General features: G+C 39.0%; 2 protein-coding genes across 4 annotated transcripts in view; one reads left to right on the top strand and one right to left on the bottom strand.

The window, feature by feature from the left end:
• Positions 1-19,373, top strand: part of LOC146684646 (metabotropic glutamate receptor 4-like) — a 205,144-nt gene that overhangs the window by 31,537 nt on the left and 154,234 nt on the right. The window lies entirely within an intron of this gene.
• On the bottom strand, positions 20-2,428 carry LOC146684648 (uncharacterized). Its single transcript, XM_085443761.1, has 2 exons — positions 1,861-2,428; positions 20-1,388 (listed from the first exon to the last, which is right to left on the bottom strand). The coding sequence occupies exons 1-2, from the start codon at positions 2,293-2,295 to the stop codon at positions 273-275; spliced, it is 1,551 nt and encodes a 516-aa protein (XP_085299887.1). The 5' UTR covers positions 2,296-2,428; the 3' UTR covers positions 20-272.

Here is a 19,373-nt window from a genome sequence, read left to right as displayed (position 1 = left end):
AAAAAAAAGTTTTCTCAAATCTACAATAATTAGTTGTGCATTCTTGACATTTTTTTGTGTTGGAAGATTACAGAAATACAGAACTATTCACAACATTTAATGTTGTCAGTTTGTCATTCATTTCCCACCATATGTTACAACTACGTACATTTTAGTTGTATTGAAATATTTAACAGATTTCATATTGAATGTCTCCTTTCATTCACAAGACAGAGACCAAACTCTGCAGACATGTTGGTGTCTGACTGTCCCATTTATAGTTGTAACATGTATTAAAGCTTGCCCATTATCTTCAAGTATCTCTCATTTAACTGAAACCGTCCTGCTGCATACTCCTCTACAAGTCGAGGTAAGAAATATGAGAAGTAAAACCCTCTCAAGCGTTTTACTTGTTCCTTTACAAATGCTTCATCATATTGCACTGTAAATGAAACATGCTCAGTAGGTGTCCAGATCACAAGTGTGGCAGTCTTGAGCCCTGTGCAAAACATTGTAAGTTGCACTTGCATGTAATAGCCTCTGCTGCCAGTTTTCTGCAGCTGCAGTTCTCCATCTACCAGTTTGATATCGCTGCATTTCTGGGTAAGCTGCTCCGTGAGTGAAGGATAAGTCTGCACAGGACATTTTATTTCTAGAAGCACATCTGAGTCAATGACCCCGTCAGGACTCGCAGAGAGCCATGGCTCCTGGATGCTGATAACACTACCCATGTGAAGGATGTTCATACCCTGTTCTTTCAGCTGATGACAAGCTTTAACTTCATTTTCTTTACCATAGTTTGTTTCATAATTCCCACGAAAGGAAGGGTACATGTGCTCAGATAAAAATTTGTCATTTTTTGTGGTGGCACGTACTGGAACTTTTTTAGCAGAGCTTGCTGTAAGTCTGATTTTCCTGCAGTTGTGCCACAAATCAGATGCACTTTGCTCTTTTGTTTCTTCTTGTAATTGTTCTGCTTGCTCTTCAGAAACTTGAATGTATGCCTGGTAGAATGCCCTGCATGGATTACAGCTTAGTTTGTAACTGTGTGCTTGGTGTGGCTGAAAAAATTGCTCATCAACTTTACTGTTGCGGTGAGGACCTGCAGATGGCGAGGCATTGTAACACTTTCCAATTAATGTGTTCTTGAGGAGGAAAAGTGGCTTCACTGGTGCTTTGCTAACACTGTCAATAAAGTCTTGATGTGTAAGGTGATATGGTGTGTTAGGGAGAGATTGTGTCACTGCAGTCCGGGAGTTCACATCGTACTGCTGCTCTGCCCTGTGATGTCTGAAGTTTATCTGGCTTAGACGTTTAGGTTCAAGGTTCTTTGCTGTCCCTGCATTCCACCTGCGCTGCTCGTCTGTACACGCAAGCCCTGTCTTTCCACTGATCGCAGCATTCTGCACCTGTAACAAACATTAATAGTTTTTTCTCACTGTCAATACTCAAGATTTAACATAACGAGGAAGTTTACACTAACAAAAGCAGTACACGGTTGGTGTCCTGCATGTTATAGATATGACCCTGGGTCAATACACCTGAATCATATCCAAAACAGATATAAACACTGGCAAAGTCACCCATATTATCCATTTCATGTATTATACTACTCTGTGTCACTTCTTATAACTATAGTTTTTCTTGTCTTGTAAATTTGACCTTAATGTTCAGTCTTTTATTTTTTTTATATTTTGTCTTCATGTGATTGTACAGCATACAGCCCACACAAAGTTAACGAGTGGCTTTCACATGTAAACAGTGCTCCACGTAATACTTGGCTAGATGGCAGTAGCGTGACTCCTTAATCACAGCCTTTGACCAGTCCAGTGTTTCTGTTTCAGTGATTTAAACATTGTGATATCCAGATAAGTGATATACCTTCCACAGAATAGCAGCCGCATGGCTACATGATCTCCCTAATCCGGCGATACAGGAACAGCCGACTGTCTCCACTACTCCACTTTCTCTTAGCATTGCCCATGCTAAGTGTTTCGCTTGATTAATACTCTGGCTCGGCTCTACAGCTGCTTTAAGAAAAATAAAGTCGCCTTGTTTGTTGAGCAGTACTTTATCAATTTTGTTGCTGTGCAGGTAATTATACGCCTCGGTGCTCTTGTAATTACGTAATTCCTCGCCATCAACGCCTTCGGAAAATACAAGGTAATTAATAATGTCGATGTAGCTAACATCGGGCCATAGTTTCATGTCATCTACCCACTCCGTGAGAAGTGACGGGTGAGGCACTGCAACTGAACTGTCCTCGCTGCTTTTTAAAACATCTTTACTGTGTATCCACCTTCGATGTGTTGCCATTTACTCCAGGTAAAACAAACTGCAGTGAGAGAAATCTTTATCAACAGTGAAGGTGTAACCCCGCAACTGTCAACAACAGCGCAAGCGGAAGTAAAAAACCGGCTTCCGCTATGAATCGGGGTAATGGCGCGAAATCAGAAATACTGTGGATACTGCAACACAGGTCAAAGAGGTACTTAAGGGATAAGAAGGTGTGATAGTCTCTTCTGTGTCTTTACTCATCTTTACAATAAAGAACTTGATAAAATAACCAAATTGGACAATATTCCCTGTAGGCGGTCAAGGCTGTTGTTTTTGGGGAAAAGAGATCAGTATGGCGCAGTGACACTTGTCATCTTGAATGGCTGGCCGGGAGCAGTGAGAGTGCACCCTGAGTCCATGGTAGTCTGTCACCTCTCTCTACCCAGCCACCTACAGTGAGTAAAAATGGCAAGACAGCTAAACCCTCAACCAGAACCACTCTTGAGGGTATAATGTCATGTTCACTTGTAGGCAGATGTCGATTTTTTTTTTTTTTTAATTTTTAAAAAAAATGCTGCTTCCTCTCCCTCACACAGTCTTCATAACAGCCAGAGTTGCAAATTAACACTGAGAGATCTGACACTAATGAAGCGATTATGCCTATCCAAGGGACGGATTGTGCCGTTATCATGTAATAACAGAGCTTCTCTGTGGACTGATTCTTTGTGCTCTTTATTGTTTTACACTCTAATTAAATTAGTGGAGTGATTTCCTGAATGCGCACAGTGTGAGTCTCGTATTATTTGTATTTGGAGGATCCAGCGTCTTCAACTTACTCGAAGTCTTTAAGGATAAGCACCAGCTCTTCACTTCAGGCATGGGATCTGAGCCATGAGGGAGCATCAGGATATATCTTTTGCTTTGAAGCTCTGAAGGGCTGTGCAGAGTTCACCAAACTGCCAGTTTAATGGATTGAGTCTAGCTTTTCAGAGGTGCCACGGAGACAGAGCTATTTGCTACGCTGGTTAAAAGTCGAAAGACATTGCCTGCCTTGCTCTCTCTCTACTCTGCCATAATCTGTTTGCTCCATTTATAGTCGGCAGATACATTCATTTATTCACTGTGGAACTGTGAAACAAGCAAGTAAAAAGTTTGAAAACACTGTATTTGTTAGCCCCATTCACAGCATATAGTCGCTTATTGTTCCAAAATGTTATTTTTATTTGATGTTAGATTTAAGGATTTTTGTCTTTTCAGAGGATAGACTTTAAAGTTCTGATGCTGGCCTATAAAGCTCTGAATGGTTTAGGACCAAAATACATCAATGACCTCCTGACCCAGTATGAACCTTCCAGATCCCTCAGGTCATCTGGATCCGGTCTTTTATCAGTTCCCAGAGTCAGAACCAGACACGGAGAAGCTGCATTCAGCTTTTATGCTCCTTATATCTGGAACAAACTCCCAGAAAGCCTCAGATCAGCTGAAACACTCAGTTTATTTAAATCCAGGTTGAAGACTCACCTATTCTCAGCTGCATTTGAATAAAGCACCAAATCCACACTTTAAGCTTAAATTTCAAAACTTACATTTAACTACTGATTTTATCTACTGTTCTGATTTTATCTGTTTTGATTTTATATACTGTTTTGTTTGTTTGTTTGTTTGTTTGTTAATTAGTTAGTTAGTTTATTTGCTTGTTTTAATCAATTTTAAATCATGCTTTTTATTTGTTCTTGTTTCTAATGTCTCTGTAAAGCACTTTGAATCACCTTGTTGTTGAATTGTGCTATACAAATAAACTTGCCTTGCCTTGCCTTGCCTTTTCAAAGGCATTTCCATTTTAATACAATAAGAAGTTTCAGCAAGGGATATTTACTGTGTGAAAGCACTATCGTTTCTCCTAACTAAAGGGCTTATATTAAAGCATATTGCATTAGAAGTGTTTGAGAGATTAACATTTAATTATGCTGCATCTGGTCGCCAGCAGAATAGGGAGGGTGAAATAACGTCAGATGAGAAATGTTTTGACTTTTAAACTAAATAAATCCTCTACCCTGACTTATAGATGAGTCCAATTAAAGTGGCGGCAGGCAACCTTTCAACATTTTTAGTCGTTACTTGTTTGTTTGAAGAGCTCTGGTGTCTGCAGCAAATGCACTTCAGCTGTGCCATAGATCACAAGTATTTATGTTCCTGGGATATCTCATATCTGGTGATACAACTGCACAGTGAAAGTGCAGATCCAGTGAAAATCATTAGTGAAAGTAAAAAAAGAAAGTGTTTCCATCTTAAGGTGAGTGGTTGAAACAGCTGTTTCAGTTTCTGGTGCTGAAAACATTCCTCAGAGATTTTAGTCCATATTGACACAACACCATCACACGGTGCCTGCAGATTTGTTGCCTGTACATCCATGTAGTGAGTCTCCTGCTTCACCACATCCCAAAGGCACTCTATTGGATTCAGATCTGATGACTGTGGAGGATATTTGAGTAAAGGAGGCTAAAGTACCCAGGGAGAATCCGCATAGACGGGGGGAGAACATGCAAACTCCCCACAGAAGGGTCCCAGTCAGCCTTTAAATCTGAATTCAGCACCTTCTTGCTGTGAGACCACAGTGCTAACCAACGCACAACTGTGCAGGTGGAATATATTTTGATCAAAGTATGTTTTCCTGTTGAGTTGGCTGCTCATTTCCACCAACACTTTTGATTCATCTCTTAATTAACAGATATTGATAAAGACAGTGATTGTGCAGCAATAATATGAAGGCTTGGGAGATGACACCCTGCAAGTTTGGAGTAATTACTGTATTGACATAATCTGACTTTAATTCAGGTTTAAGAGGCATCCTGTTCACTGGAACCATGCGTTAGGATGAACTATATGGGCAGCAACTTATACGCCAGTTTCCAACAGATAAATTTCCAAAATATCACTCCATCCACACTGAAACAATTGATTTAACTCTAATAAATTGTGTCTGTGAAGGCTCTCAGTCACTGAACAGAGGCGGTGGTTTACGACACCAACTGTCTGCCATCTATAATCCAGTTTTGAGATCCCTCCCCAGACGCCTTAACGCCCACTCACATCCTGGGCCATCTGATCTCAGGAATTTGCATGATAAAGTGGGGCCAGGTTTCACAATGAGCTCACCCGAAACCCTGGCTGATTGGGACCCACACCCAGTTTCACACCTTGGCTCAGGCGATTAGAGGATCATCAGGGGGTCCTTTTGTCCCTCTGTGGGGGGATACTCCCAATAGGTTTAAATCTGGGACTCCCCACCATTTGACCTTAGAACTGAAGAAGCTTCTCGGATGAGAGGTGAAACGTCTTCAAGCAATTTAAAGAAGTCCAGACGCTTTTCTTTGCAAGCTACTTTGACTCTAATAAAGTGTGTCTAAAGGGCAGCTCTACATCTACAGATCTAAATAAAACTAACACTGTGGCATGGTTGCATCAGCTGATCAGGAAAATGAAGGGTTAAACATGAATAAACTTAATAACTTAAAAGGAGTCATAACATTTAGTTTAAAAAATTGCAGAAACGGCAGGACAGCTCATAACCTGTCCGCCAAACAACACAGAATTTAAACAGCACCTGTTTGTTACACTATGAACAAAAACTGAACAGAAATTGCAACATACTATAAACACGAGTTACTCAAAGTTGGTTCCAACCAAATGGCAGCGATTTAAAAACTGCTTTGCAATCACTGAATGTGAATGCGTGTATGAAACGAAACATCTGGATCATTTAACAGTAGGAACAAAAAGCTACTGCACAGGGTTTAGAGTTACAAGAAGAAAAATGATTTGAAACCATAATATGCAGAAAGTTAAAAACAGCGCTGGATCTATGATGGGCAGCCGTTTAGTCAGACTGGCTGTTTAGCTTAGTGACATAGTACAAGCCAAAGATGATTAGGCATTTTTACAACAGCAAGCAGAAGTAGTCCTAGACACATTCTTTGCTCATAATGTTCATGTCGCCTAAGAAAATGTCACCATTCACACTACGAAGCAAATTCTGCAGTACCTTCACAAACACCAAGATGAAGTGAAACGGCTCTTGTGAACTCCACAACCGCATGAAACCTTTATGAGATGTTCTTGAGTGCAGAGTGTAAAGCAGAGACCCACCTACTTCATTCTGCAAACAGCTGGAAGCTTTCTTTCTCTAAGGAAGGTCAAACATCTCACTACACATGGCACACACACTTCTGCAGAACTTGGCATTCAGAGGACTGAAGTAAAATGTCAGTTCAGTTCCTTACCAGGTAATCGATATATTTTAGTTGGAGAGCGGTGATGCAAATTTTAAACTCTACAAAATAAATAATTAATTAAGAAAAATCATAGCATAGACACAGCAGCATAATAAGGCAGAGCCGCTTATTAGACATGCACTAATTGCATAAATGTACTGGCAAACAAATCTGATTAACATAAAAGAGACTGGAGCAAAATGTAGATAAATTAAGGTCATGCGTTGTTTGCATGACTAGGTTAACAAATGTCTCGGTAACACCTTATGATCACGAATAATCATTAATGATCATTATCATTTATAAATACTAAACTGAACACACAAAACTGAACTTAAAATCCTATAAGTGGCTACTATAATAAAACAAAAAATATATATTTATGACCGTCAACCTGTTATATTTGGTATTTTTGGATTTTGGAACAACTTGCTTGAATGATACAAAAAAATGCTTGAATACAAACACAAAAGCTTCATATGGAAATGGTAAAGTACAAGGACTGGACTGCAAATGAGTGAAAAAGGAGCCAAAGAAAAAACTTCAGATAGTCTGAAAAAGTGCTCGAGACCACTTTAAAATAAATAGAAATTTTGGCTTAATATATAGATATAAAATAAAATAAAAAGGTTCAAGACTTTGGCATAGTACTGCATATTTACATTTTTATTCGTGTGAACTGCATTAAAAAGTGAATATGTAAAAAAACAAATTGGAATTCATCACTTGTCAGTCCTTAGGGCACTGTAAACACAGGCAGCAGTGTTCTATAGGAAGTGAGGTAACTGATGCAAAAACATATAAAAGCTGCTATAAGAGGTGGGTGTGTGTGCCTTATTCCCACAATGGTAATTTTTCAACTTGTAAATCCATCAGTTATACAACCTGTGTGAGGACTTGTAAGAATATCCTACTCTTTACTCCCCGCTGTTCTGTACAATTGCCTGCCAGATGTCAAACACCGTGTGAGCACGTCGTTCCTTTAATATATACTCGGGAACTCCTATAAGCAGTTAGTATACTTCTTTAGAATTGCTTGTTGGATGATTGAATACCGTCGGAATCACCTTCTCTCAAAACTTCAGGACTGCGGCACAATAATTCCTTTACTTTTAGTTACAATCACTCCCACTAGTTCACACCAACGTACTGCCTCTGCAAGGGGGCAGACAGGGAACAGAGTTTGAGCTGTTTTTGTCAATTTCCATCTCAAAAACTCAGTTCAACATTATGAATATCCTCCCAGAGAACTATTTGAAATTGCTGGTGTTATGTTTAAATTATGTTATATATTTATAAAAAAACTTTGATTACATATCAACAAGCCTTACTAAGAGATGTGTAATGTGCATTTTTCCATGTCTGAATAAGGCCTACTTTATTACTTTATCTACTTCAGAAGAAGGGGGAGAACATGCAGACACCTCACAGAAAAGACGAGTGATTTTAACTCATGTATTGCTGTGAGACAGTCCAAATCACTGCGCCACCGTGCCCCTCATTCAAACAATCATCAGTAGACCTTTTTCAATGGGAAAACCAGTTTCATTCAGACATACTTTTGTCGATTTAACTGAATTATTTTCATAGCTTTGAAAGCCCTCATCCTATATAAATAGCCCTGCCAAATTTCAGCTAATTTGGAAATTTGCACTTTTCAGCAAACACTAGCGGGTCATAGAACTCTATTACTGTGTGTTTTTTAGGAGATGAACCAGGATGAATAAGTCATAGCTCAAATTCCATCAATATGCGCAAACTAACACTCATGCAGAAGGCAGAAGAACTTCTACATGGGTCCTTAAGTTTATGTGTCAAAGGCAGTGTGTTTTTGTTTCAGTAAGGATGATCAGCGTGACCAACCGGATTGAAAAAGACTACATTTTGCTGAAAGCCTTATAGTGAAAATCAAAAAGTGATAATCATGGGCCTAACAGCTTTAATTAGCTGTCAGTATGGGGTCTGAGGTTGTGAATCCTCCCCCCACTCTTTAGACACAACTCACTCTCTTCCCTAGTTTCTGCCTCTCCTTTTTCTCAGTTTTAATACAGGCGGTCTTTACTATAATCTCTTTCTGCCTCCACAGTTTCAGCCTACTTTCTCTCACTGATACGCTCCATGTGTAAATTGAGGGAGGCATTTCAAGGTTGTCTCCATCTTTGATCATCACACAGTGGACCCCATAGGAAATATCAAATATTAAACTAACAGAGCTCCTCCGCAGCACACACTTTGAGACATCATAGCATGCTATGAGAATGCATAGCGTGATGTGGAAATGCAAAGTAACAATGCCTCAGACTTCCTAAAGCATTTCCCAGGAGAACTTCTTTCCACTTCTTCTTTCCACGCGAACACTGCTGCAGCTAAAAAAACAACAACAACAGACTAACAAACTAGACTACAGAGTCCAAGACATATCACATAATGTACCATGAAGGGCAGGGAGTTTTCAGATTATACCTGGTGATTGTACTGAAAGGATGAGTGGATGAAGAGAGAGGAGGGAGCAACGAATGAGTCATTTGGAAGGGAATTCACAAACAATTGGAATAATTTCATAGAGACCTTGGCATAAAAAACTCTACCAATAGTCACTGCTAAGAGATTATTTAGGACATTAACTTTTATACTTTTATTTTAGTTAGTTTATATATATATATATATATATATATATATATATATATATATTAGTGCTGTCAGCGTTAACCAGCCATAACCACATTAACACTTCAAATCTCTGTTAGCGAATTAACGTGGATCACCCCATCCGTGGGGCTGGACGCACTACTGCGTCAAAGACCTAACCATGCTAACGCGTTGACGCCGTTAGCGTCGTCAGTGTAGTTGCATAATAGCAAACAAGCCTTAATCAGCTTACCTTGGGAAATTCATGCATTCAAAAAGAATAACTAACTTAAAAATATACCCAATTTTCATATAAGACCCCATTTACACTGGATTGCAACCTTACATTCAAAAATTGTAAATGCATCCAAATAAAAAATTGCCTTTACTTGTAGTCCACAAATACATCTTTATGTTTCTGTTTAACAGTAGTTGTAAGCAAGTTACTTTGTCAATGAAAACTGCTTTAGTTACTCATCCAAGGCTGATGCTGTATGAAAAAAGCGATCTGTGACACGGTCAAGGGAAAGTGCAAGCATAATGAATATTTTTTTATACAAAATATGAACAAAAACCTCTCTATTCAGACACAATAAACATTATATTAAATGCTTAAAATACAAACCTACACTCTTTAGTTGAATAGTATCTCTAGTTTGTTGCTAGTACAAATCTGTTCATTCCAGTACTAATGGTAGCCTTTATGAGCTCTGGACATTGGGTGAAGAGCTCAACAGCCTGTTATTTACAACAAACTTAACGGATTCTGATAAGTGTTTAACGAGGAAGTATATATGTTTCATAGGCTCAGTTGCCATTGAGTGTGCTCCATTGCAAAAAGCTGATTCAGTTAGACAAAGGTGAAGCTGTGTAGTCACTTTATTAGTTTGTCAAGATGATCAATCCAGATTATTTTCTTCACAAAAAGAAACTGCACATAAGACCCTTTTGCAAGTATCTCAAACCTGCAGCGCACACAGGATGATATGGTCTCTGTGGTTCTGATAGATATATAATTATAGTTCTTATGTAAGAAGGTAAGAAAGAAGGTCAAAAGTTTACCCGTATTAAATGTTTTATTGCCTGTAAATGGCAAGCTACTATAAATATGTTCATCATCTAATGATGCAGACGTATATCCGATCAATGATTTTTGCAACACTTGAGAAGTCTGTTATACCCATTAATGGAGCTTCATTCACTTGCAAGATGGATAAATTGTCTAGTAATGAAATTAATTGAAGCTTTAGAACAGTGTTAATGGTGTAACGATATTGATTTATTGAGTGAGAAATCCAAACTCATCTCTAATGAGATGAAGTTCAAACTTGCTTCTCAGGGTTTGATGCAGTTTTCTGTGGTCAGCCAGTTTCTCCTATCTTTACAAAGATCTACAGATTAAAAAAAGTCCTCTTAACGACTCCTGAAAGTTGCTTGCATTGTAAGAAGTCTTAAGGCCTGCACTGTTATCTCAATAGGACTTTCATATTCAGTAGGAGCTGATCTCCATTTAAGATGATTTTTCTCTGGATTTCACTACTCACACAATGCTGTGTGAATACTAGCCATGGTGCAGTGGCGGTGGAAGTAAAGTCAGCACCCTCTTGGCCTTCCAGAGCACACGATTTGTCACCTCTGTTGAGAACTGTGAGGTCACACAAAGATAGTGACAGTGCTCTTACAGGGATGTGGATATTTCATTTTCTGGGTCAAAAGCTTCTAGTCTTGCTGATTCCTTGGCAAAACTCAAAAACTAGCAGATGAGTTGTTGAGAATTACCTAATCAAATCGTGGTTTTTTTGTTGCTATAGAGACAGTTTTTGTGCACAAAACACTACATTTTTGTCCCTTCGACAGAAGTCACAAATCCTTTGAAAGCTGTCCAGTAAAACAGTAGCTCCCTAACACAAAGACCCAGAGAATCGTTTTTGTGTTTGCCTATTTCAATCATCCCGTGTCTCTGAGACAGATAAGGAGAGAAGTGACCTGACCCTCACTTTAGCAGCACTCTCAGAGATGAGAAAAGCTAAAGGGGATAGGAGAATTCATCTGACAGGTCCACCGGGAAATGTTACTGTGAGCACATTAGCTCTCTGCTCTTCTCACTACTACTGTCAAATGTCAGTATGCTAATAACCAGGAATCCGTGTAAATAACATTCTCCATGTTATAGCATGCCAAGCTAGGCTTCTGGTACTTATTGATGTATTTTAAGAGCGCGTCTGTCCTCCGCAGTATCCCCATGAGCGCGTGGCTTCTCCCAGAACATGCTAAGATAGATAGAATCTGATGAAACGCTGAAGTTTCAGCGAGTGCTTCAAGTCTCTGTGGAGAGCGGGCTAATGCTAAATGTATGATCCATGATTTGAACCTCATTTTTAAACCCCGCGAGCGCTAAGTGTGTAATTTTTGAAACTAGAAGATACAGTTCCTCTGTGGATAGGGAGAATACATGTCACATTTTATTGCTTTACCTATATTTGTATCCCGCATTATTGTATTTACCCATAGACCCAGTTATTCCTTGATGTAACAGGGGCACTTGTACATTGATGTGAAATCTTTATAGTCTTGAGAAAATTTTTTTTGATAATCTGACTACAGTGAAAGCAATTAATCCAACGCTAATTAGTAAAGTAACATTTTTGAATAACAGTAAAGCTTAGACCCACCAACGTTAAGCCCTTTTTCAACACAGCAAAAATATGAAAGCATGCAGGCATATTAAGGAATAAAGTTCTGTGGCTCACGCTGTCCATGCTATGGCAATGTCTGAATGAAGTCATAAGGAACATTAAAGTGAGAGTGACTCATGTCTGAATGATAGGATGTTATGACTTTGACAGATTTATAAACCCAGAGGAGAGCACTTGATCATCACAATAGTCATTTAAACTTACGGCATATCAATCTGTGCAGTTAAGAAACATAAGTGATTCTGAACCAGTTTCATCTGCTTTGGCACAAATGAAAGTGACTACAGGCGCAAAGGAGAAACAGCAACAAGACAACCCCAGAAGGGAATTTTTGGGGTGCTCCTAGCAAAAGAAGGGGGCAACTGCACCATTTCAGGCCAGACAAGTAGTCCAGCTCTTTTAGAACTGCACAACTATTTGTGTAAGAAGGTATGCTGTCTCTCCCAGCACAGTCTCAAGAGTGTTGAAGAGGAGCCAGGAGATTGGCCTTTACATGAGGAGACCTGGAGAGAGCTGCAGAAGGGTGTAAATCCAGCACCTGAACTGCTATCTGCTCCTTTGTGCGAAGAGCGACAGGAGAAGCGCTGCCAGAGCGGCTGCTCGTGTGCGTGTTTCTGACCAAACTATCAGAATCAGACTTCATGACGGTGGCACAAAGGCCAACGTCGCTCTGTGGGACCTGTGCTCACAGACCAGTGCTGTGCAGATCGCCAGACATTTGCCAGAGAACACTCGAACTGGGAGTTTTGTCACTGGCACCGCACTCTCTTCACAGATGAGAGCAGGTTCACACTGAGTACATGTGACAGGCATGAGAGAGTCTGGAGATGCTGCGGTGCACCTTATGCTGCCTGCAACATCATTCGGCATAACCAATTTGGCAGCGAGTCAGTGATAGAATGGGGAGGCATATCCTTGGAGAGTCACACAGAGCGCCACGTATAAGCCAACAGGAACATGAACGCTGCAAGGTATCGTGCTGGAAGTCCTCAAACCTATTGCATAAATTTATGATACAGTGGGCACTGGATTCTTCCTGGTGCAGGAAAATGCTTGGCCTGATATGGCCAAAGTGTCTAGGCAACTTCTTGATGATGAAGGCACTGGTGCCACTTACTGGCACTCATGTTCCCCGGACCTGAATCCGATTAAAAACCTCTGGAACATTTTGTTTCAGTGCATCTCATTCTGCCAAACAGTGTCACGGACTCACCAGTGGCACACTGATGCCCTGATCAAAATCTAGGGGAGATCCCCCAGGACAACATCAACCATCTCATCAGGAGAATACCCATAAGTTATTTTGAATGCATAAAACCAGTAGGCAGTAAAGGGTTTCAGCTTGAATATTTTGTTCATTAAGATCTGATGTATGATTTAATGATCTTTTATTTTTGAGTAAAGATTATTTTCACTGAAAATATCCAAAATACTTTAGTCAGAAAAATGACTAAAGACATTTATTCATTCAATAGCAATACAGAACCCAAGAAAGATATGAAATTAAAAATAAAAATCCATTTGCAAAAAAAAAAAGAATCTTTCCAAATAACTTTATCTCCAGTGTTTTTACCATGTGCATGCTGGTTAGTGTGTGTACCTGGCTCCCCTTGTCCTAGCTCACTTCGTTCTCTAATTACACACCTGCTTCAAGTCACTGAAACACTCCCATCCTGAGATAAATTGTCTGGACAACTGTGTAAAAGGCTGCCTGAAAATTGTACGTTGCATTAGAGGTCTTCAAAACAGGGGCTCCTTTCACCAGAGATGCAACATGACAGCTGATTTTCAACACAGGAAACTTTTCCCACTTATCCACTGTGATTTTTGACCCTCAAACATAACATAAATGGAAAGTTTACTTCATCACCTCAAGTTTATAGATATTACCAGTTGATACTATATACTGTATATCATGCCAGTGCAGCGGTTATCACTGTCCACTCACAGCTCAAGATTCTCAGGTTTGACCCTGTTTAGCGGTTTTTACATGTTCCCTTTGCAAGTTTAAACCCCACAGTCCAGGTACATGCTTTTTATGTTAATAGATGATATTGGTAGTAGATGTGGATGTGAGATCATGTCGTCTCAGCTGGGAAACTTCACCCTCTGTCACCTGTTGTAGGCTTCAGCTCCTACTAAGCTGGATAAATGATTAAGAATATCAGTGCTCAGATAACACTCAATTTAGTACATTTCAATTTCTTTGCTGTAGTTGCAATCTGGCACTATAAGAATGTCTATTATGTTGTTATTCTGTGGAAGATTTTGGAAGATATAAAAATTAACTATTAATGGATTCTGTTTCCAGAGGCAAGATATAAACACAAGACAAGTAACACTAACATTACCAGTTAATGCATCCCTCCAACAGGCCTTTATTGTTGCACTTCCCTGCTGAAGGCAAAACTGTCACTGAAAAACAGCAGTTTTTCCACTGGCACGCACATTTAGAGTGTTACTGAAAATACCACATCTGTGCTGATGAACTAAAAAGTACTCGTTGTGCTCATTGTGCTGCACAAGGACCATCGCTTATTCTAATCAAACTATTTATGCTTCAAAATTGAAACATGTTAATATGATGTAACATACTGCTTAATCTGTGGTAATATTACAATTTAGTATCATGTATATATGCGGTTGTGTCTTTTATCACTGATAGTTTACACTTTGTCCTGTCATCGAGCTTTATTTATCAGTCATTTTCTAATTTAGGTTCGAAGTAAAAAAACGAAACAAAATACCAAAAATTAACATTGTCTGAGTGAATTGTTTATTATTAAAAGGTAAAAAAACAATCCTTATTTGTGTGTGTATTGCTGTTGCACAGCATTATATTAGGCATATGTACCCACTGCTACATATACTGCGTGTATGGATTTTTCCAAAAGGCAGAGATACATATCACAAGCAAATGCATACACAGGCACATACACGCTGACAGATTTGAGGTCTGCTAGTTGACTGGGGAAGCATTTTGGTTTTTCATTGTGTCTGGCACAGATTGGTTGATCCATCTGCTGTAATCACTGAGTCTGACAGTATGATTCAAGTGTCCAGTGAAAAGTGACAAAAGAGAAAAACATTGCTGTGGCCCATATGCTTAAGGACAAGAGAACCCATTAAGAGCTGAGAATCGCTAACAACCTCACTTCAAAGAGATGGACAATGACGCTTGGAGCTCTTTTGTCACTTTTGCCACCGTGCCCGCCTCGTTCAGATTTTCAGCATCATCAGTGGGCCATTAATAAAGCCCCAGAGAACAATACCGGGTGAGTTTGTTGCTGAATTCAGATTTTTAACACAACTCAGACTGTATTCATCAAAGAAAACTATTGTAATTATTACATTGTCAGTAACAAAGAATTACTTGACACAGGGAGAGGTCTTGTTCCTCCCTAACCTTGTTACATGAAAACTAGAGAGAGCTCTGATTATGCTGATTATTAACAGAAATTAAAGTTATTACTGTGATGTGAAAACCTTTCTAGCCCTCACAGCAGTTACGACAGTGTGTACCTTCGATGGGAGCGCCACAGATAGAACAGGTTCATTCTCTGTGGTAATTAGAGCTATTCAGAAATGTACCCTAGTCTTTAAGGAGAATGTTTCTTAATTGCTACCTTTGTTGCAACATTGCTGCTGTTTGAAAGGATAATAACAGCCGGTCAAAGTAATTGTTGCTTTATGAATTCATTTGTTGAGTTGTACTGGAACGTTCCCCCTAGAAACTGCTCATTGTTCTGCACTCAAAGCTTTTGCATTGTTGCACAGATGCTGCCAAATTATGTTGCGTGACAAAAAATATGCTAATCTTCTCCAGAAAGAAATTCTGATCATTTCAAGCGAAGGAGTAATTTGCATGAAGTCTATGGATTTTGGGTTTCAGAAGAAATAGCAGCACAATGCAATTTGTTCACTACCAAGTATACCTTTAAGCCTTTCTTGTGAAAAGCTAGTAGCGACCTGGATCTTGCCTTGTGAAATTGATATTGCTGGTCAATGACAGTGATTACCATGCCTGTGGGTCTCCCTCCCACGCCGTTCCTGTCAGAGCCTCAGAGATAATGAGATGGCACACATTATCTGGCCTTGCTGGAATCATGTTTTACTAACCTTACAGAAGCAAAGCCAACCAAGTTAAATCAATCGTCTGGCACCATCAGAAAAATATTATAAACCAGCTATGCAGCCGTGCTGTATCACTACAAATACATCATCATATAAAGACTAAGTGACAGCAGAGGAAAAAAAATCGATCTTATTTTAATCATTGGAAAATGGATTGCTACAGATTTGGAAATTACACAAGGACCGCACAGTTTTTTTCTATTAACGCCGACAAATCACTAATATTTACTGAGTGTCAAATAAATGTGTGGAAGATGTTCTCAACTTTCTAGGAGTCCATTAAAAAGAGATATTTGCCTTTCCAGCTATATTTGTTAAGGTTCAGTTCTTAGATGGACCCAAATATAGAAGATGTGAGTAAAACAAAAGACAAGCTTTCATTAAAAGTGATAATAAAAGTCTAATAAAGGAATGGATTCAAAGGGTACAAAAGCTCACCTCAGAGGGAACTTGCAGTATAGAAAACAGGTGTTACAACAGACCGGATAAATAGAAATAATGGGACCAATTATACAGAGAAGGCTGACTGAACAGAAGGTGAATGAGACACAGGTGAAAATAATCAAAACCATTTTTTGACACATTCAAAAAAGATCCATTATTTAAGAAATCAGAAAAGTCCTCTGAACATGAAGACAGAGACAGGGGAATACCAAAAGGATAAAAAGCAAAAGGATGGAAAAACAGAGGAGACTGAGGATGGGGCAGGCAGATAGTGAAACACTAAGGGAACTAAACACATAAAAATAACAAACTCGGAATAGAAACTGAAGCTAAATAAAGACCAAAGAGCCCAAAGATTGAAACGAACAAAAGAGACCAAAACTAGGACTTGATACAAAACACTCGAGTATTACTCAGAATACTAGAAAAATGATGATGAAATCAAAGAAGGGAATTTAAAGCCTAACAATATTCAAAAACTCACCAGAAGGGCAGTGAAACCACAGAGAACACTTAATAAAAGATAAGAATCCCAAACCTCCAAACTAGCTCAAACACTGTGACCAAAACCAGTTGTATGATATGTACAGACAAAATAAAACATGTTCCTGTTGTGAAACAAACCTAATTGAGTCAGCCTTGATTACACCAAGCTTAACTATCATATGAAAATGCATATTATAAGCCCACACAATCATTAGCTACACTGAGACAAAAGTTAATTGGAAATCCTGTGACCTAGCTAAAGATGCTGCATATATAGAGTATATTTATATATCTATAATCTATTATAACTGCAGAGTTAAACTGCTGAGTTTTTGTTTCCCCCTAAAAATGTACATAGATTCAGAAGCCTGAGCCTTTACACCAATCGCATGCCTAATCAACATCCACTGAGAGAGTTCAGGCTCATTAAACAGGCTCTTTGTGCTGGCATTAATAATGCAGGGGCAATGCAAGAGCCACGATGTGCTCAAAGACCTGCCATCTCGTTAATGCACCATTAATTACACAGGTTAAGACAACAGCCTCGGGGGCAGTTGACCCCCCCTCTCTTTAGGGGATGGGGTCAGAAAACCGGTCACTTGTTCTTCTTGTCCCAGGCACTTATCGAATCCACCTGGAGCATTAAAACGCTGTCAAGTATGAAGATTATGATTCTGTTTTATATTTTTTCTCTAAACTCTCAACAATTCCTGTCCATTTTTACCTTTTAACTACCAAGTGGGAGGAGGAAGCAGGGGGTCTCTTGCATGCAAGCAGAGAAAGGTGTTTATGAAAGTAGCTCTGGGTCTGAAAGTTAATTCTTTTTAAATATGTATAGCTTTGTAATCCTTATTACAGCATGATTTCGATTTTGATACTCCCACATGAAAATAAGGATTCCAGTAGAAGCCAAATCCTTTCTGTATCCTGTAAACAGCAAACATTTTCTACAAATCTACCAAAATTATTCAACACTAAAAACAGCTTTACAGCTGCTCCCCCTGACTTCAAACTGCAAGGTTAATGAAAGAAAAAAAGAGGTAGAAGTAAGTGAACTAAAATCATTTTAACTGCAGGTCTTTTTTCCCGAACCCACACATGAATTGCCATACTTTGTGTATTTCCCTCAACTGGGGTTAGGCTGCTATTTTAAAGGCCTTCAGAATCACTCCCTTCCCCTTTCCTCTCACCTGCTTCTTCAGCTGAAATCAATGTTCCAGCCCTTTCATCCTCTCTGCAGATTGCCTCAACCAGGGCAGAGTCTATCAGGCATCACTATACTGACATTTCCCTGTAGCTACTGCACCTATGGGCGACTCCATAACTGACTCAGTCCCCCAAGGGATGGATAATCCCAGGCTAAAACCCCAAGATTGTGTGATTAATGATATGTCGAGTGGTTGTGACCCTTGTTCTCCTGCTGTGATGCCTCATGTTGAGCCCAGGGAGCTTTGGAGAGTTGACAAGGGAGACCTGTACAATTATGCACTGGCACAGCAAAGCAGCCCCCTGGCAAACATAGAGCTTGACAGGACTTTTATTAGCAATGAAACTTATACAGTACCGTATATTAAGAGACAAAGCCAGAGTGCAGCCAAACTCATTTCCACACTCTGTGACTGGTTTTCAGCATTCACAAATGGGGCTAATTTATTCAAAATGTGAACTCGTGTGTGTTAAAATTCTCTGCTGAATTACACACATGCTTTTCTGTACATTGTGGCCTACATTTAAAAGACTCCTACGAGTTGTGATTTGCTCCTCATCAAAAGCAAATTATTACATTATAATAGTATTGGCTTTATTGCAACGTGCTTAATAATAATAATGAAGACAAGACAGCATTGTTCTCACACACTTTATTTACCAAAGTAAAAATGATATAAACTACCAAATAATATTAATAAAAAGCCATATAACTAAGAAAATAAGTGATATCAAAGAATAAAAAAAAAAGTTTATAACTTAAGCCTTAAAAAATGTGTTTTGATGTGTTATTTAAATTGATCTGTTGAACTGGATACTAATCCCTTTTGCCTATAACAGAGATGAGGACCAATAATAGAGCATATGCTCATTTGCCAATATGTTTTAGTTCTATACAGGGAAGCTTTAAGAGACTAATTTTAGCAGATTTTTGTGATGTAAAATGAGCGTACTATATCAGCCAATCAGACAGAGAGTCAGGACCCCGAGCAAAATCTTTCCTTCTCTCAATTTAGCTTTCATGGGAAGATGTGTTGCTGTATTTTGGATCCTCTGAAGTTTTTTAATGATGCATCGGTGCAGTTATAAAGTCTGCTAACATTAAAAGTATGAATAAGCCTTTCTGTGTTGTCCTCAGAAAACAATTGTTACACGTGGGCAAAATTTATAATTGTAAAATGCAGTTCTAGTTATATTTCTAACCTGAGAGTAAAAGCTTACATTATACCCCAGAGGTCCAACAAATACACTG

This window comes from Copadichromis virginalis, linkage group LG20 (assembly GCF_057382275.1).
Source record: "Copadichromis virginalis isolate Kocher_CV1m ecotype Utaka linkage group LG20, C_Virginalis_male_GT1.1, whole genome shotgun sequence".
Lineage (NCBI taxonomy): Eukaryota > Metazoa > Chordata > Actinopteri > Cichliformes > Cichlidae > Copadichromis > Copadichromis virginalis.
The sequence above is the reverse complement of the archived record's forward strand: the minus strand, read 5'-3'. Positions and strand labels throughout refer to the sequence as shown.